This window comes from Pelodiscus sinensis, chromosome 2 (genome assembly GCF_052426305.1).
Source record: "Pelodiscus sinensis isolate ZL-2025 chromosome 2, ASM5242630v1, whole genome shotgun sequence".
NCBI classification, from domain to species: Eukaryota; Metazoa; Chordata; order Testudines; family Trionychidae; genus Pelodiscus; species Pelodiscus sinensis.
In genome coordinates, this window is record NC_143053.1 from 120,090,158 (window position 1) to 120,110,495 (window position 20,338).

The 20,338-nt window shown below is 44.9% G+C and overlaps 1 protein-coding gene across 3 annotated transcripts; it reads right to left on the minus strand.

The window, feature by feature from the left end:
* Nucleotides 1-1,184: 1,184 nt before the first annotated feature.
* LOC102458238 (serpin B6-like) lies at nt 1,185-19,205 on the minus strand. Of its 3 annotated transcripts, none has more exons than XM_075921363.2 (8): nt 19,007-19,205; nt 16,961-17,048; nt 12,752-12,932; nt 9,079-9,216; nt 7,500-7,617; nt 6,620-6,762; nt 2,663-2,830; nt 1,185-1,819 (listed from the first exon to the last, which is right to left on the minus strand). In XM_075921363.2, the coding sequence occupies exons 3-8, from the start codon at nt 12,920-12,922 to the stop codon at nt 1,415-1,417; spliced, it is 1,143 nt and encodes a 380-aa protein (XP_075777478.2). In that variant the 5' UTR covers nt 12,923-12,932; nt 16,961-17,048; nt 19,007-19,205; the 3' UTR covers nt 1,185-1,414. The 3 variants fall into 3 exon arrangements, with proteins under 3 accessions (XP_075777478.2, XP_075777477.2, XP_075777476.2); XM_075921362.2 differs by having other exon boundaries at nt 16,961-17,051; XM_075921361.2 differs by lacking the exon at nt 16,961-17,048.
* Between the last annotated feature and the right edge of the window lie 1,133 nt (nt 19,206-20,338).

Consider the following 20,338-nt stretch of genomic DNA (forward strand, 5'->3'; position numbering starts at 1 on the left):
GGAGTAGGACTGCCGCAGGTCCTTTATTTTGCAGCGGACTTGCTCCCTGCTGCGGTGGTGGCCTCTGGCGGCCAGGCTGGCAGCCATGCGGCCATAGACGGCCGCGTTCCTGTGGTTAGTGCGGAGATCGTGGACATTGGAGGCTTCCCCCCAAACCTGGATGAAGTCCACGATCTCCGCACTAGACTACGCAGGCGCCCTCCTCTTGCGGCCCCGGGCAGGCTCCTGGGAGCCGCCAGGCTGGTCCCGGGAAGAGGGGGAGGGCTGGGGGACATCGGGTGGCTGGTTCATGGGGTGTCAGGTGCAGGGTCTGCTGGCACGGTGCTGGCAGCCTTGTAACTGGCACAAACACTGTAGCCAGCCCATGGCCCTTTAAGGGCTACGGGGCCGGGAGGGGGGCACTAGAGTTTACCTGGTGTTGGCCAGAGTGGCCAGCAGGGCAAGCTGGGACGGGCTAGCCTCCCACTAGTTCAAACTAAAGGGCTACACAGCCCTTAGTTCGAACTAGTATGTTCGAACTAGGCGTTAGTCCTCGTGAAATGAGGTTTACCTAGTTCGAACTAAGCGCTCCGCTAGTTCGAATTAAGTTCGAACTAGCGGAGCGCTAGTGTAGCGCCTATCAAAGTTAATTCGAACTAACATCTGTTAGTTCGAATTAACTTTGTAGTGTAGACATACCCAGAGTGACATGATCAGGTCACTCTGTCGTCCTACAAGAAAAACTTTTTTATATATATGGAAAGAGAAAGACTTGTTGACAAGTATTCTGAGATAAATTACCAAAATAATTGAAACTGGTGTGACTATTTCATGTTCTCTCTCTCTCTCTCTTTTTTATATATACATTTCCTGTGGGACAACAGCCTGATGTCACGCATGTCCCCCTCCCCGGTATGGAGCAAGTGAAAGTGCATTTGGTGCTAGTAGTGCCTCTGAGCGGCACTTTTGGCGTGGGGGCGAGGAGCACAGCTAAACATGGAAGAAATCAGTCTGGTAAATGAGAGACACAGAGGGGAAAGTTGCAAAAAGTACTTGAAGACCAGTCATTTATTTTTCCTCTCCCCATGAAATCTTACAACTTGCTGTTAAGCAAGTGCAAGTAGTAGAACCAAAATTCTAGGGGAATATGAATGTGTATAGAGCGATGGATTAAGCAATTAATTACAACTAAATATGATCCTGGACTCACGCTAAAGAATCCTTTATTTAGATATATAGGAAACAAGTGACATTTTCCAGTGAACTGTGTCAAGTGATATTTTAAGTGTTACCCTTTGGAACAGACATTCTTAAATGATCTTGATATTCAAAATTGTTCCTTACATTTGACTGGAGGACAACAAAAAGCTATTTCAGGCACAAGAGAGAAGGGTGTTTAGGGTATAGTACAGCATGTACTCTGCAATTTTTCTTTTTAGGGGGAACAAAATCTGCCATAGAACAGGATGTTGCCAGTGGTGGTGTGCCGGAGAAAGAAGAGAAAAGGATGGTCAGCAGTGAACCGTGGTCCAGTCCATAAACAACACAACGTGAAAGCTACTCCAGTAGCAGCTGCTGCCTCGGTGCCTTCTTCATTCACCTCCACAAAGGACTTGTGAACAGCCTCAGACAGAACAAGGTCATTCTTGGCCGACATTCCAGATAAATCCACCTTCGTTTCATCAAAAATATCAGTCATTCCCATGCTTCTCAGTACAGGCTTCAAATTGTAAGTTTGCTCCAATTTAAATCTGGGTAAAGACACCTCCACTGTAGTGACATCCATCTTCTCTAGATTTATCCACTTTGCAAGTTTCTCACCGGTAAGTTCTCTTTCCAGCTAAAGAAAAAAGGTCACAAAATTGAAGTGGAAGAAAAGCCATGAATTTGTAATCACAAAATAATGACCGTGGTGTATCTCTACACAGTGGAGTGAATGTTACTGCTGTAGTCAGAAGTGAAAAATAAATGACAGCCAGAAACATTTTTATTCTTTTTCCAATACAGTCAAAAGGTTACCCAATTAGGCTCAGAGCCCCACTGTGCTATATGCAAGTACCATTGTAAAGCCAGATTTCATGGTGACAAGTTAAGGCAACTGAATGTTGTCATTAACAACAAACTGTACTTTGCAGAAGTGGCTACTGTGGGAGAGGCACTACCATGTCGCTGTCTCTTGCCAGCCTGGTAACAATAGAGCACAGAAAGGAAATCAGTAGCTCAGGAGACTTGAGGACTCCCATATGAAACGACTATTAGATAGGTCAGGTATAGTGAGAGAGAGCTCACCCCTCAACAGTTATTAAGGAATATGGGGGTGAAATCCATCAAACAGGAAGTGATCTGTCAGTGGAAGCTCTCTAGGATCTCCCTCAGTCAGTCACTCTCTCCATTCTGCTTTCATCCCAGTCCCTGGTGACCCCTCCCCTGGTCAAGAAGTCTCTCCTTTCAGAACTTAACATGTCTCTAGACATCAGAGAGAGCTGGGCGTACTTGACAGTGAGGTATGGCGTTCCCATCTTTTGGGGGACGGGGGCAATGCCTCCTCCGGCTCTCCACCCTGTGCTGACACTGGGGACTTAGGAGCTGGGGGCTTGAAGTCACAGATCTCCATGAGATTTAGTCAAAGGCTCTTCTCTAGCAGGATTTCAGTTGTCTTTGTGTTCTGTACAAACTGCCTTACCTGTTCCAGGCCAGTGGAATTATCTTGGATTTCATCAGGAAGCAGGATAATCATACTAGTCTCATTATCAACATAAGGGAGCTCAAGGATTTTGGTCTGAAAGTCTGCTATGTATCCCATCTTAAATTCATCTCTCTTGAACATCATTTGCACTGGTTTGCTTTCGTCCTTTAAAAAAAAAGCATTAAATGTCAACAAGTTGGGAGACACTAGAAGAACCAAGATACAAATTACATAGGACACTTGAAACTAGTACTAGAAAATATTGTAGTTAAGAGTCCTAGCACTACGCTTCTTGTTTTGGTGGGAGGGAATGAACCAGAATTCCATGAGGCTCTTCCCATTTGTAATGCTTATTCCCTTGAAATTTACATTCAGGAAACACATTTATATGTATTTTAGTTGCTTAATGTGTACACACATCTTTTAAAAAACACTAAACCTCTGAGCCTAAATAGTTCTACTCCTGGATTCAAGCCTTTTAATTTATACATATTTCAATCTTTGTTTCAAATGGATTGGGAATATCTTCAGCGTAAATAATCGCCAGACAGAATCGAATTGGGGACCTCTGGAGCTGAGTGCATGAGCCTCTAATGCATGAGCTAAAAGCCAACTGATCATGGGCGGTCAGTAGCCTAGGCAAGAGAAGGCTTTGCCCTCCCAAACCGTCATCCTGGCCCGCCCGCACTCCGCCCCCAGAAGGCCTATTGTAGGTGTTCTAGGGGCAGAGTCTTGCTCTGGTGCCGAGGAGGCTCGAGTCGTGCACCCTCTTTTCCTCCACAGTGCTCTGGGGTAGGGTGAGGCCGGGTCTGCGTGAGTGCCCAATCACCCTCCTCGTAGTGGTGGAGGGCGAAACCTCAGCATAAGGGGTGGGGCTCTGGGTGATTCCCTTCACTGACCACCCATGCAGCTGATTATTAGTTATGGCTGTAGAGTAGACTCATTATACTCCCTGTAAGTATTCTCAGTGTCATTAGAAGGGTCAGCACATGACACCCAGAATGTGTGTGGGTTACACTCTCATATTTTGGATTTTTATGCTACCAGTCCCTGGCATGCTATCACAAAAGAAATATCAAACATTTTAGTGATGTTTTAAAAATAACTAAATCTCAAAATTATAAGCAATTCAAACTAATGGTCTGAAATGCCCTTTTTTAAATCCTCTCTCCTCGAATATTTTTCTTACGGAGCACAAGCTAATGAGGCTTTTTCATTATTTTCTTGTCATTAAAGATGAGGCACAAGTTGAGAAAGTAAAAATTAAACTTTCATTAAATTTTCCAAACCTTACATCTAAATGGTCAGTAAGGAGGAGATTTCAAACATCTGAATGTTAAATTATAGAACCAGGACTGCAATTGCCTGTAAACATATACAAATGGGATGAATAGAGAGGAGCACAAAGCCAGATTTCCTTGTGGATCTTGCTGGGTGTTATGAAAAGAGCAGCAGCAAAAACAGACAGAGAATCTGTAAGTAGATTAATGATCATGGCTCGTAAAAGAAAAAGTGAGTGGCTATTAGTATTCTGGAACAGCTGTTGATATGTTCAGAGTTGATATCAGAGAGGAGCCTAAAAGTTCAGATAACATCGGGAATTCTGAATGTTTATCTGAACTCTATTTTTGACAGTTCACCAATGATTAGTGAGCATAAGCAGGCTGAGGATAAAAGCGAGTTTTACAGCCTGTTCTGGAACCACTGAGAATTGGGGCTGTTCCTATGTTTTATAAAGTGAATTCCGCAGTTGCGGGTCATCTGCTGTCTTGCCCTTGAGTTGTTGTGAATGACAGTGCTGTAGTTCCTAATGAATTCCTTTAAAGGTTATATTCCTTGTCATGCACAAAATACAGTGCTCTAGTGACTCAGTCCACTTTCATAAACAGATTTAAAGATTAGGGTTGAAACCTAAGGCCATGTCTATATTTACTAGGGGAATATGGAGAATCAATGCTGTGGAAGTCAGTTTTCTAGGATTCAATTTAGTGGTGTAGAAAGACACTAAATTGAAAGCTGAGGGTGTCTCCATTGACTGTGGTACTCCTCACAGTTGAGAAGAGTAAGAGAAGTCAATGGAGAGCTTCTCCTGTTGATTTCCCGCTAGGAGGACAGCACTGAAACTCGGCTGACGGTATATCAACCCCAGCTAAGTTGTTATTTACATACCGTATATACTCGAATATAAGTCGACCCGTTATATAAGCCGAGGCACCTAATTTTACCCCAAAAAACTGGGAAAAAGTATTGACTCGAGTATAAGCTTAGGGTAGGAAATGAGGCAGCGACTGGTAAATGTAAAAAATGAAGATAGATACCGGGTCTAGCCCCGGAAGTCGGGGCGAAAGCTGCTCCGGTGCCCCTGGTCTGCTGGAGACCGTCTCCAGCAGACCAGGGGCACCGGGCGGGTTCCCGCGCTTCTGAGGCTTTGCCAGAGCAAAGCCTCAGAGGCGCGGGACCCCCCGCGGCTGCGGCTTCAGTCCGGGAGCCTGTGGTCTGCTGGGGACGGTCCCCAGCAGACCACAGGCACCCAGATTGAAGCGGCAGCAGCGGCGGTTCCCCGCGCCTCTGAGGCTTTGCCGCTGCTGCCGCTTCAATCTGGGTGCCTGTGGTCTGCTGGGGACCGTCCCCAGCAGACCACAGGCTCCCGGACTGAAGCCGCAGCCGCGGGGAGGTCCCGCGCCTCTGAGGCCAGAGCAAAGCCTCAGAGGCGCGGGGAACCGCCGCTGCTGCCGCTTCAATCTGGGAGCCTGTGGTCTGCTGGGGACCGTCCCCAGCAGACCACAGGCTCCCGGACTGAAGCCGCAGCCGCGGGGGGGTCCCGCGCCTCTGAGGCTTTGCCCGCCTCAGTTCTCGAGATGCTGACTCGAGTATAAGCCGAGGGGGGGCATTTTTCAGCACAAAAACTGTGCTGAAAAACTCGGCTTATACTCGAGTATACACGGTAGCTGGAATTGCTTATCGTTAAATGACCTTCTCCCCGCCATAGAGACCTGGCCTCAGCATGTTCCTGTATTCAATGGGAAATCACCACAGTACTGATCTGCCAACCCCCAAGAAGAAGAAAAGGGAGAACTAAGCAGGGGAGAAAGTAACTTAAATTTCTTACAGCTACTGCTCTATCACAAAGATGCGTCCAGCAGGCAAAGCCATGGCATCCCGGAGCCGGCACAATATGCAACTGCTTAGTCCCAGCTCGAGCTGGCCCTGGGATATAACCCCACTGCACCTCTGCCTTTTAAATGTAGTAAGAGCTTGGCACATCATTTGAAAGGCAGAGCTGCAGCCCCGCTGTGCCTCTGCCTCCCTTGTCTCCTCTCCTTGGCACCACGGAGATGGTGCTGCGGTAAACGGCTTTTAATCCGTCTCTTGCTCCCCCTGCCATGCCCCACACTTGCTGCCTTTAATATACACTGAAGAAACTGAAGGTGAGCGAAGATCTAAAAACTGAAGGTGGGGGAACCAGTTTCTGTCACTACCCTTAATTCTGTGGCAGTTCTACACACAGGTCAGCAAAAAATTAGAGGGCAGGGCGGTTAAATGCCTTGCAGGATCTCTAACCACTGAACAATTTATGAAATCCCAAACTGTCAAGACACTTCTTTATCCACATTCTTCCCTTCCATGTTACATTTCTGACTATTGTATCTTCTGTAATTATGTTCAAGGCTACCTCTCTCCAACGCAGAAAACACACTGAGAGGTCCAGCAGAAAGCAGAGAGAGAATGAAGGAAAGCAGGGATACATCTAAATTAACATATTCCATTGAAAATGTAGTTTCAAAGATGTTGTTAAAATAAGCAACATTAAAATAATGCTGAGGGTTTGGGATGGGATAGAATAGAATAGAGGAGTATAGGAAAGTGTGCTTAGGGCACTCCTGATTAAATGCATTTCTTCTTTCCTCTGGGTGAAGAGTAGTGCAAACTTAGTGAGGTTTCCCTACTTCATACCTTGTTAATTTTAAATTCCATTTCCACTGTCCCATATTTGTCGAATGGAGTTGCCCAATTGCCTTTGAAGTACATGGCATTCACCAAGATTAGTCGGGTCATGGAATCAACAACACCCTGAGCCAGCAGATTCTGGATTTTACCTTTAGAACACATGAAAGGAAGAAGAGCTTTTAGTTAATACGCACCTATCCACCTACTTGTGTTATTAACTACAGTATTGACTACTAACTGCACAATACAAGAGCTGAGGATGTTAAATTGTGGTTATCTGGTTAATAATGTAGCCGATACAGTTGTATCGACTACAGATTAGTAGATAAGGGGCCACTTTGCAGAGCTGCAGCAGGGATAGCTCCTAGAACAGGATGGAGCCTAGAAGGAGCAATCCTGGTTCGCGCTGGCTACGGGACACACCTGCATTTTAGTGGCTCCGCATTTTAAATGTGGTAAGAGCTGGCAGGCTCTTAGTACATTTAAAATGCAGAGGCGCAGCATCCTGCCAGTACGAGTCAGGACTGCTCAGTCCCGGCTCACGCCGACTCCAGCAGTCCTGCGTGTGGCAATCCCCCGCTGCTATGAACAAGGGCTGCTGCCAGAGCTGCCTCTGCCAGCGGCGAACCTCGGCCCACCACATGCAGAGGCAGCAAGGAACGGGGGAAGCGAGTAGTTGAGTACTCCATTCGACTGCCCAATAAGCTTATGGGGTACCTGAGTAGTTGACTACTTGCCAAAACCCTAACAAGAACTACATCTTAATCTGAAGGATTCACTTTTTTCCCCCCCTCTTTCCTTTATTGTATCTTTTCTATTGCCATACACTTTTTAAGAACGTGCTGGCTGTTTAGAAATACCCTGTGAAATTCTGCAAGCTACTTACCTTCAGTTTTTTCTTCTACCCAGGCGTTTATATGTTTTCTGGAATCTTCTGCATCTCCACAGAAGTCAACTCGTTCTACCTCTGCATAGTAGAATTCCTGGCAAGAATCTATAAATGTCTATGACAAGCAAAGGAAGTTATCTTAACAGTATATTTTGCTTGTGGGCAGTTGTAAAAGATTCAAACATAGAATCTACTTCCTCTTCCCCCGCTCCTTCAGAAAGAGTCACTGTAGACACAACTTGTTATCACTTCTTTTCAAACTGTACATTTCTTTTCTTTTATTACATTTTTACTCAGATCAGCTGGCTTAATAACAGATCAACAACAGCACTGCATGCTCCAGTTGGAGAATACCAGGCCTTGTAAATTGGTCTACAGATGAAGCATTTTGTAATCCTCACAGTGACCTTCAGACTTGATATAGTTCAGAAGTGAAATGTCCCGGGGTTCATTTCTGTATCATATATCTTTTTTGGACCATAATACTCTGCTCTTCAGCCTTATGAAAGACCTCTTGTGCAAATGTCAATAGGTCAGTAACTGTGCTTAGGTGAAAAGCATTTTTTCTCTCTCGAAATTGTATTTTGAAGTCTTCTGTTTTATGGTCCTACTGCCAAAGATACCAAGTTTAAATATTTAATCACAGCGGTTTTAACTTTAATTGAAAAGAGGAATTCTTGATCTGAGCCAATTTTTACTGGCAGACCTTTTTATTAATAACATTTCATGGATTGGGAAGGGTAAGCTTGATTGCCATACTGAAAGTGCAAGTTTATTTCTTAAAGTTTAAAACTTGCGTGATTTCCTACTATCTCTTAATTTTCAGATATGAAGCATGGGAGTTAGAAAGAGTGGGACGGAGAAGCATCTTGAGGAAGTGGCCCAGGGAGCAAGGTAGCAGCAAGCACTAGAGAATCTGAGCAGTCAACTCCTACTCCTGGGGTCCCTGGGCCAAAGCCCAGAGGAGTGGGTGGGTCTGGATCCACCCGACCCTCTCCAGACCCCCCAGAAAAGAGCTGAACCAAAAATTGCAGATGTGCCCTCAGCCACAGAGGGGCATTCAGAGGAGTACACTTTTCAGATATATTTTTGAAGGAAAATGTACACCCTAAGTCTTTGGAGAATTTCTAATCCCTCTTCTTTCTCATTTAAAAAAGTAATGTTGTGCCCAGTGGTGTGTTCTTTGAACGCACTGTACAATTTAAGGGGAGAGAAGACGTCCCAGTTAGTCACACAATAATGCTTATTTCCCTCTGTATCCGCCACCAGAAAGAAATTTTTAAAATCATAGCTCCTGGCCAAACAGGCCTGAGTGATTTTTGGAATGCTGAAGAGTTGGGATTTGACGGTCCTTCCATTGACAACACTCTGCTCCGGTTCTCAAGAGTTCAGCACTATGGACTGTCAAACAGTAAGCTGAGCACACAATTGGATATTACAAGGAGACTGGTTTTGGCTACTCCGGTCTGAACGTCATAGCGCCTGGAGATTAAAGCCAGCACCTTTCCTTTACACTCAGAAGTGGAACCACAGAAAATGTGTCATAACATAAAAACCAACTGAATATTTGACTTACTGTAAGAATTTGACAAGTCTTATCCCCATAGAGCCGGTTGGCAATCTTAAGCGCATACTTAGTGCCTGGTCTGTTAATTTCAGAAATAAGTGACTGATACCCATCATGAATCTCTTCAGGTTTGACCAAAGAAAGCACCTGTAGAAAGAGAAAGATATACACTCGGCATGATCCACATGTGTGTAATACGCACTTTGGAAGAGGTCAGTACAATGCCTTTCAGCCCTTAAAGATGAAAGCTGCATTCTGAATACCCAAGTCAGCCCTAAAAGGGAAACAATTTCACAGGACCCAACACGTTTGCAGCTCATTGTACAAGTTAGAAGAGGAAAAGCTGTGAAATTAACATAGCTGTTTTGAAGTTTCAGAACATGAATTTAAAGTCGCTTCAGGTCTCATATCCTGAGTCTATATGCCCATGCCAATTTTTTTGCTTTATAGTTAATTTTTTGAATTTGTTTCATTGTGTGAAACAGTCTAACAAACAAGAAAACCTCTCTATGGAAAAAACAGCAAAACAAGAAGTGCTGTCAAATGAACATGTAAACAAACGGTGAAAAACTGACTCACTTCCCCCTAATCTTAAGGGGTACTTCCAATGCTATTGGGTAAAAAGAATTCAGACAAGGTATAATTTCAGTTGACTATATCCCTTTTAACATTCCTTTCCCAAAAGCTGCCAGCAATGTTTTGGATCTATGCCTTCAATTCAACCATTACCACAGGATCCTGCTTCCTTGTAACAGGGCCTCCATTTTCCATTCCATAATGGATTTTTTTATTGCATCATTTCATGTTTGTATCGTTCCTTTCCCCCATTATTTTTCTTATTCTTCTTTACTAAAATGAAGCAACTGACAGTATAGGATGTACCTTCCAAAAAAGGGCTAAGAGGACTGTGCATGTTCTTGGATCAGAGCGCCCCGGAGGCCTAGAGGCAGGAGGGCCATCCAGGAGTGGGGCCGGGCTGAAGCAGCAGGAACAGGGCAGGAGCTGGGGCTTGCACCAGCTGTCAGCTGCTTGCAGTAGTGAGCCTCTGGCCAGAACTAGCAGCAGCCCCCAGCAGCCAATGGCATTGGGACAGGGGCTGGTGGCAGCCCCTTGCAGCGCATGGCTGGGGCCAGAGCCTGGTCAGCCCCTGGCAATGGGGCCTGAACTGTGACTGAGGTTGGACCTGTGGCAGCTAATAGCAGCGTGGGGCTGGGGCCCAACGGCTGCCCGGCAGGCAGTCCAGCTGGGATGGTGGCAGGAGAACCAGCAACCCTACAGGCTGGGGTCGGGGGTAGTGAAGGTCAGCAAGGGCAATGGAGCTGGCAGCGCAGATGATCAGAAGGCTGGAGGAGCCAGTGGCAGGGGCCTCCCCTGCTCTGGCAAATTCCATGATTCGGGACCAGTCCGGTCCTGAGGGTGCCAGACCAGGGAGGTCCAACCTGGAGAGTAGTTAGCAAAATACAGAATACATTGAAAAACAGATCTGGCACTTATCTGAGTTGAAACCTTAGCGAAACGAAGAAATGATCTGTGTTGCTTCATTGCATGTACGTAGGCAAATGCCCAAAGGAGAGAAATGGCGCAAGATCCCAGAAGCTACCCGAAGGGCCAAACAACCCACAGAGGGCAGATGGGTGGCTCACCAAGAGAACTGCCCTCATAGAACACAAAAGACTCAATTCAACCAAATGCAGCCTGGGATAATAGTGGGACACCCACAATAGGTCTCTAGGCTAAATTCAGTGATGTCAGGTCTCTTAGACCGATGGTTTTAAAATCAAGATCAGGCCATATTCTCTTTTTATTTCCATAGGTGTAAAAATACTACCCCCAAATGCTGGACTGGCTTAAAAGTAATAACTGCTAAAAACTGCCATGATATGACTGTCATAGAAATTGCAGACCTGTTGTGCTGGTTGATTTTTGAGCAAAAGATTTTGCTGACACAGAATAAGAGAATGTTTCCATCCACTGGTGCCTATATTTTTTTTTAAGCAAACTCTACTAATAGTTAATCCACCTAAACAAAAGACATATAAAAGCACGTTCTAGAACTCCTAACAGATTACAAGGAATTAGTTTCAACCCCACCCTATTTTACTGTTGAAGCTGAAAGTTTAGACAGACTCTTCCTCTCCTCTAAGTCAAATATTGTGTAAGACTACCTGGACAACTATAAATCAATTGTTCAAATTGGTAACTCCCATCCCAGCACACCTACCAAAATACACACAAAAAGCCACAATTTTAGGAGAAACTAAAAGGATACAGAGCTACAACATAGAAGTCCTTTTCTTTAATAACCTCTTGGCAGCCAGATCTCAGGACCTCAACTCCATCGTCTTCCTTGATTCCTGCCAATTTTGTCACTATTGATCACTCTCCTTTACTAAATCCTGTTCCTCCTTAGCATTTGTGACTGTCTCTCTTGGTTCTCCTCTTAGGCCATGTCTACACTACACGTAAGATCGAAGTAGCCGTATTTGATATTCCAGGGTTTCGATTAGTGAGGACAGGAGAATTTGAACTGAGAGGGCACTCCCATCAATGCCAGTAGTCCTGCTTCTACGATGAGTTAATAAGTCAAAAGGAGAGCATGTTCCCTTCAACTTCCTGCAGTGTGAACAGTGCCAAAGGTTGAGTTAAAATATTTCGATTTAAGCAACACAATTAATGTAGTTGAAGTTGCGTAGCAGAATTCGAGCTTATCTCCTAGTATAGACCTTAGCTCTTTGCTTGACCAATTAATGAAACTTCAGAGCTCCATACTGGGCACCCAACTCTTCTATCCTGCCCCCTCTTCCTTTCTAGAGGTTCTGAGTGGTCATTGAAACAGGATTTGCCATGAAGAGCTCAGTGATCCAGGCCTGTATTTGCAAAAGCAATAAGTAATTTTTTTGGTTACCCAAACTTGAGGTTGATTTTAAGAAAATGCTCCTGGCTATGTATTTAAGGCATATGTAAAGATTACCAGTTTGATATAAATTCTAGAGACTTTGAAGTTATCTAAATCTTTAGGCAACTAGAGAGCCCTCTCGCAGTGCTGGCAAAATTCTACTCTCAGGCGCACTAGGGTTACGTTTACACTGCGGGCTAACGTCAAATTAAGATATGCAACTTCAGCTATAGTAATTGCGTAGCTGAAGCTGAAGTAGCTTAACTCAGCTTTAGGTGCTGTCTTCACAGCAGGAAGTCGAAGGAAGATCACTCTTCCTTCAACATCCCTTACTCCTCGTGAAAAAAGGCTTACAGAAGTTGGAATGAGAAGCCCATTATTTCAAAATTATTTTGAAAAAGCGGGCTTGCTGTGTAGATGTGCACTCTCTTATTTCGAAATAACTTGAGTTATTTTGAAATAAGTGTGCAGTGTAGACATAGCCTAGGACAGTGTTTCCCAATTTTATTTGGCCACTGAACCCCTAGGGTTGCCTTATTAAAAAAAAGGCCCCTGTCGCGTTTTGTCTAGGAAAAAAAAAAAAGAGAGAGCGCCAGAGCTCTGTTCTTTTAAGAAGAGGAGTGCCAGCTCTTTACGGAACCCTTGCCATCACCAATTGGGAAACACTGGCTTAGGAGGATAATGGAAGTTTTGCATAAGTACAGGGTACAGAACATACAACGGAGAGCTGTGGATGAGATTCTAGAGAAAAATTGTGTTAAGTGGGTCACATTTATCCAGACATACCTTTGCCATCTGGGCTGCAGTGTTACCTTTTGCACCCAAAAAAACCATGGCCAAAGCAGAGGAGATACTCAAAGGAGAAAAGAATAAATTCTGTGTATTGGCATTTTCACTCAGCTCTTTGAATAGGCTGAGTGCAAAGTTGGTGTTTGCTTTACTGAGGTCTGAATCCATGGTTCAGAACCTGTAAGATAAAACACGAAAGAAAGATCATATAAGATAATGAGTATTTAACGTGCCATGTTCTCAGCTGATACAAAATGCCATAGCTTCACTGAAGTCAGAAGAACTACATGGTTTTACACCACTTCAGTTTCTAACACAGTGTCAAGTACTTTTAGGGACCATGTGCACACACTTTCTCTCTCTCAAAATTGAGTTTATATAAGAGCCTTCAGATAACAAGAGAGGCAAACTCACACAAATGGCAAAGTTTTTCCATTCTCTAGGATTCGTGTTAAGCTTTATAAGCAGTATACACTGTTTTTCAGGAATTCAGTAATGTAGCCTGTAGGGCTAACCTACTTTGCTTGCTTATAGATACATTTATTTTCTTACATAAATGTATGGTTTAATTATTTGTTCATTATAGTAGTTTTATAGTAAACTAATTTAGCTATTCTGCAAGGGACCTTCAGGACAGATCGTATATGCTGAGCTAAGGCAATGTTAGTATTTTTCACCCTGATAACACAGTTGGGCTTACATATGTCTGGGACCTAGACATTATCTAGATAGAAAAGTCAACCTCCATATATTTGGGACGTTTCACCTTGATAAATGGTGATAAGATAAAGTGACTTTTAATAGCATATGTGTGGCTTCCGTACCCTCAAACTTAACATGTATACCACAAGAAAATAAATCACATGGGTGAGAATGATCTCATTCATGTGCATGCACATGTCATCAGTACATGAAATCATGCATAGGTATCCAGCCTATTAATTAAATGTAACCTTATAGTTTATGGGTGTGGAAGTTAGGTTTGGACATGGAAGATGGGCCCAAGCACCTAAGCATAATAAATGGGATGCCCAGAACTCATGAGGGAGGTGGACTATTTAGGCATTAAGATTAGTCTCTAAACTTTGTCTTTAATTATTGTCTTTCTAATGCTCTTAGTTTAAAGTTGGCTTAAATCATTCGTTTAAATAAACTAAGTTAGCTTTAATAGTTCTTCACATTAGCTTCAGTGTTTCCCACCCGAGAACTGAGGAACCTGTACCTGAACTGTCCAAGCATGCTGGAAGCAAGGCTGGTCCTTTGTCTCTTACCACCAGGTCGTAAAGAATGGGTGTAAGTATATTATCCACAGCTTTATAAAAATACTGTGTGTATCTTTAGACTAATAATACTGTATTTGTAACACTGATTCATTCTATCATTCAAATTCCTATTTGATTCCTATTCCATATATTTTAATACAGACTGTCTCTATGCAAAAGAATAAAGGGGCATAAATCAGACACAAAGAATGGTAACATTTAAAAACCAGTAGGAGAACACTTCAACCTCCCTGGACACTCAGTAACAGACTTGAAAGTTGCCATACTTCTGCAAAAACATTTCAGAAACAGACTTCAACCTGAAACTGCAGAGATGGAATTCATATGCAAACTTGACCCTACCAGACTGGGTCTGAATAGAGACTGGGAGTGGCTAGCTCACAACAAAATGTAATTTTCTCTCTTTTGGTATTCTCACCTTCTCATCAGCTGTTGGGAATGGGCCACATCCCCCCTGATTGACTTGACTTCCTTAGTACTGGTCCTTCCCATAGTAATGTAACATACTCATCTTTGCATGTGTAGATATACTTGCCAAACTGAAGTTTCCACTTCATGCATCTGATGAAGTGTGTTCCAGCCCACAAAAGCTTATGCTCAATTAAATTTTTTAGGCTGTAAGGGACCACAGGACTTCTCATGGCTTTTGCTGACACAGAATTACATGGCTATCCCTCTGAAGCTTGTCATCTGGATTAAAGCTCTTTAACCCAGTTTCAGGGCATTGTTACCAGGTAAATGAATTATCCGACCTCTTCTGTTTTACAAAAATCCTATTAGGAAAAGAACACTATTCCCCAGCTCCCATAGACAAATGCATTTATTTGCGGTATACAGCTCTACGTATTCCATGGGCCGTACTATTAGGCCTAGTCACTCATACTCCTTTCATCACCATGATAATGGAGCTGCATTTTAGTTTCCCAAACAGTGGAGTCTATATGTGTGCTGGCTCAGACTGCTACATGTCAGAGGGAATAAACTTCTGGGATCTCATAAAAAGGCATCACTGGTGTTTGCTCTGGGCTTTGAGTGATGGATAAGTCCCAATATTAACAATGTGAGTCTCTGAAATTTAGAAAACATGTCAAGGTCTATGGTCAACACAGTCTGAGTAAGAACTAATCTCAGGATCCTGACAACTGCTGCAGGCTTTAGGAGTCATGCAAATTTGCAGTGTCTTTCTCCTGTAGTTACAGAAGCTGAAAAAGAGAAAAAAATCAAGATTAGGGAAAAAATCCAATGTATTTGAAAACTAACCTGCCTATACATGAAAATAAATGAGAGAGCTTTTTTCGAATTGATATCACATTTAACAACTATCTCCAAGATATTAAGAGGTTATATGTTAAAAGAGCATCTTATTTCATATTGTTCATGATATTGCATCCAAGGCATGTGTCGGGTAGCAGTATGTGTCACATCGTTCATCTCTGTTCAGATGTGTATACATATTCAAGAAATCCAGTTGAATCAAACAAAGTTAAGGAGCAGGAATGAGAAATTAGGAAATATGTGGGATTTGTTCATCACAGTGCTTGCTCCCCTGCTAGCAAGTATCAATTTTGTACACAGCTCAGCTTTTAAGGATCATAGTGGTCTCTCAGACCCATCTGCACAGCCCTAAGAGCTTCACTCTCCCTACGAGCATGTGAAGATACATCAAAAATGCTCACCAGGGCAACATCAACCCCATAACTTTTGATTGAACTACCATATATCTTTTAGAAATACATCCAATCTTAATTTTATAATGTGAAGAGTTTGAGAAGCCATCGAGTCTTTTGGTAAATTATTCCAATGATTCATTATCCTTCCTGATAAAACCTTTAGTTTCTATTTGATTTTTTTCAAGCTTCAACTTCCAGCTAAAGGACTTAGAATATATTTCTGTCTGATAGATTAAAGAGCCTCTTCTACCAAATGTCTTCTCTCCATGTAAGCACTTCATCTATGTATGAAATACCCTTCTTGAGCAAAGCAACTTCAGTCCCTTAATTTAAAACTTTCCTTAAGGTCCACTCCATATATGATGTCTAAACATCAGCCAAGTGATTACTTATTTGTTGTAGGTTTTGGCAGAGCACCCATAAGAAGTATGTAGGCACTTATGATTGTGAGAAAGTTAAGGGTAGCTGGAAATAGTCTGTTTCTCACACAAAAAGAGCAATGGAACAAAATAACATTGTGTTACTAAAACATTTTGTCAACAAGACATGAAAAAATTCAATGTCCTCATTTTGTTGTAACCTCAACAGAGCACCCATTTTTAATCATTTTAAAGTGAGGTGTACTGGATTCCCTCCACGCTACAGGAGGAAGAACCACCCTCTCTGTAGAAGTGGAGAAACAGGGCAGGTAGTACAAAAGATGGAGTCCCTAATTCAGTGGGAGCAGAGCTAGAAAAAGAGACAGATGTGTCCTGCATGTCTACATTGGCCATGGACGCTTTTCCGGAAAAAGGGTTTTTCCGGAAAAGCAACCTGCCAATGTAGACGCTCTTTTTCCGGAAATACTTATAACGGAAAACTGTTCCGTTTTAAGCATTTCCAGAAAATCATGCCAGTGTAGACGTAGCCTCCGAGTTTTAAAATTCATCTAATTTTTTTTGAATTGTGTATACATATCAAAAAAACTAGACAGGCATATTTGGGGGTTCCAAAGTGGATGGAGCTAGGTTATTCTCAGTGCTGGCTTTTAAGGCCCGGCTTGAAAAAGCCCTGGCTGGGATGATTTAGTTTGAGTTGGACCTGCTTCAAGCAGGGAGCTGGATTAGATGACCTTTTGAGGTCTCTTCCAACTCTAATCTTCTAAAATTCTACAGTTCTCTGCTCTTACATGGGTGAGTAATGAGAACAAAGGCAAAAAGCTATATTTAACAAGTTGCATTGTTTTTGTAGATATATCAGTATCTAAAAAAAACCTCCAAAGGTGCCAATCCTGCAATAAATCTGCATGTGTGGACCTCTGCAATCTCTCTGAACTCCAAAAGGCTGCCCACTTCCACCATGCTCCTCAAAAAGAAAAAAAACATGATTTACACTGAAGTAATACATAAGACTGGTGATCACAACATGACATAACCAGAATGTGCTTAATACAAGCAATGAGTCCAAAACTAATCCCAACATTTCAATTAAAATTTAATTCAAGATCATGATCTAATCCTCCAATCAGTTTGTGCTGTCTGGTTTTATAGACTTTATAGAGAGACAAGTTGGGAGAGATACTGGCTTTGATTGGCTCAAGACATTGCCATAGGGCCCAGTCTCATCCAGAATAGCACTTTATGCCACTATACAGAGCAGTTGAACATAACAGCGGTATGTTCATTGCAGATTTTACTGCCTTCATTCCTGGGCTGCAGGGATTCATTTAGAGTCAGGTGCTGTGTTTTAGTGCCTCGGTAAATAGCAATGACTTTCAGGCACCTCCCATTGCCCAAACCTCTCCCACAAGAGTCAGCAACCAAGGCAGAGCCAGTGTACGTGCTATGGATTTAGTAAATCCCGATGTTCTGCATGTATCCCACACTCCAGTTCTGTCCTACCCCAGCGACGAGAAAAGCAAGGTTGATTCCCCAGCCCCACCAACATCAGTTCTGGGCCCCAAGGCAGAATGGTCTATGGGCCTCCATTGACAGACAAGTCATCCTCATGGATCACCTAACAATTGGGTGGTGCCCAGTGAACAGCAAGCACTTCCAGGACTTCCACAGCAGTCCCACCCCATAGGGCTTCCAGGTGTCGAATTATGCAGACCTGAAGACCTTACCCCAAACCCTGCCTTGCCCTGTCCCTGGGGCTACTCTCCCTGCCCTCCGACATCTGTTCTCTCCACTCTCACTCACTTTCACCAGGTTGGGACAGAGGATGGAGGTTTGCGTGCTGGGGCTAGGGATCGGGGTGCAGGGAGGAGTCAGGGATAGCCATCTGACGTCAGATGGCTCCTGAAAATGGCTGGCACGCCCTTTGGCCAGGCCTGCTGAGAGAAGGACAGAGGGTGCAGTTGCCCCAGGACCAAGCAGTTTTTTAAAGGCCTGGAGCTCCCAGACACCACTACGGCTCCAGCATGAGCGGATGCAGTTGGAGCCCCAAGTCTTCTAAATCGCCACTGGAGCACCACCCTCTGGGCAGCTCTCAGGGTTGCCCTGAGTGGCACAGGCCAGCGCCTTTCACCCAAAGCCCCACCCCTTCCAGGAGCACTGATTTCCACTCCCCCACCACCTAGGTGTTCATCAAATCTGTTAGTGCCCCTGCCTCTGGCAGTAGCTCCAGGGTGGAGGGGCCACTGCCTGCAGTCACCACTCTCCTAATTCCCAGCCCATGGGAGCTGCGGAGTCATCACTTGGGCAGCCCCTGGTGACACACATGGGCAGGAAGCCTGTCTTAGCCCTGCTGCGCTGCTGGCGGTAGGTGGGGACCCCGGGGCTCCATTTATTTCTCCCAGGCCTGCGCAGCCCAGGCATTGTGCACAGAATCACAGGTTCCAGGGACCATCAGCCTCCTCCTGCCCCGGGTCCTGCTGGCAGGAGGAAGCCACCGGCTGAGTCACGTCTCAGGGCAGGGACAGGCCAGAGACACCTGGTGGGAGCTGGGGATTCAGTTTGCGGGGCCTGGTCTCTCGGGCCCTGACTGCCGCCCTGTGCCCACCCGCGCACGGGCACCCTCCCCCCGGCAGGCGCCGCCGCCCCGCAGCGCAGGAACAGGTGGCGCCGCCGCACCCGGCGGGCAGCGCTTCCAGCACCGCGTGGGATGCGGCCGCAGGCGCAGCGCGGTATCTGCAGGGGACGCTGGTGCCGCTCTGGGTCCCGGCTCCTCCCCCGCGAGACCGGGCCCCAGGGTGGAAATCCCGGGCCCCGCCGCTTCCCCGCCCGGCGCTGGGTCCGCGAGCCGCGCCAGGAGCCCGCCCCGCCCGCAGCCGGGCCCGCGGCAGAGGCGCCAGGCAGGGAATGGGGGGGGGGCGGTACCGGTGCGGGGTCCTGCTGCTGCTGCTGCTGCTGCTGCTCTTGCCGGCGTCGCTGTGGCGGCGGCAGCGGGGCTGAGAGGGGCGGTGGCTTCGGGCGGGTGTTAGCGCCGCGGCGCCCCGGGATCCCTCCTCCCGGAAAGGCGGGGAGCCCGCCAGGGGCGTTGTAATCGCCCAGCCTCCCTCCGGCTAGTCAGACCTGCTGCTTGTGGGCAGGCAAGTGCCTAGGCCTGGCTATTTAACAAATATCCGGTATTTTCTAAATAAGATGTAATGTAGATTGGGAGGTAATGTCACGCGTGTCCGGTATTTTTGCTGAAACCATCTGGCAACCCTATAAGCACCACTTTGCACCCCAATGCAGACAAAGGCAGCGGTATTTTTTAAACTCTTAGCTGGGGTAAATATTGCTGAGCCCTGGCATCTCTAGCTTGACAGCTCATTGCTCTGGCACCTCTAGGCGTGCTGCAACCCTTACCTAGGTAAAAACATTGCTTGAGCACATAGCACCTCCTTCGTAATACATTAAGCGCTGGGCATAACTAGCCCTAGTTAATTGTCATTGTGGAGTGGTAACAATGAAAACATATTGGGGGATCAGGGTAGCATAATCATAACAAAACAAAACTGTCAGCAGTGCCAAAGCACTGTCTATACTCAGCTAAATCACAAATTTGAATAGTAGAAATACAGTATCAGTGGGTTGTTGTTTTATTTTTAATTTATTTAAGTGGAAGCCAGACAGAGTTATGGAGAAAAATATCACATTGAAATTTGTATAAATAACAGGAATATCTTTGCTAAACTGAATTCTAATGATACAGGTACATAGAAATCAGGGTGCAATTTAAGATTTTGGTTGGGGGGCGGGATCACCTAGGCATGAGGTGATGGGCAGGAGGAGAGAGGGAAAGTACTGGGAGGGACTAAGGACAGAGGCTTCAGCAGTGTCACTGAGCATGTGCCATACAAGCCAAGCACCAAATTGGGAGAGGGGAACCGACCCCATCTGCCCTCCCCTTCACCACATGCATCATCTCTTCGCAGGGACTACCAAGGTGCTGGAAAACTCTACTTTTTTTAGCAGACAGCTTAGCAGTTAGCTGACAGGAGTACTGTATCTAATTCCTATATTAAAGAAAGAAAATTAAATCAATATTAGACCCACTCAGCTCTAACACTGGCATCTTCTGACGTCTTGTGGCAAGGCACTTAAGGGACATTGGTTAGCCTTAACATTTTAATGTGTATTCTTACTTTGTTACTAACTCTGTGGAGAGTGAGAGACCTTGTCAAGACTGCTGGGCTCTTATCTCAGCTCTGGAAGGGGAGTGGG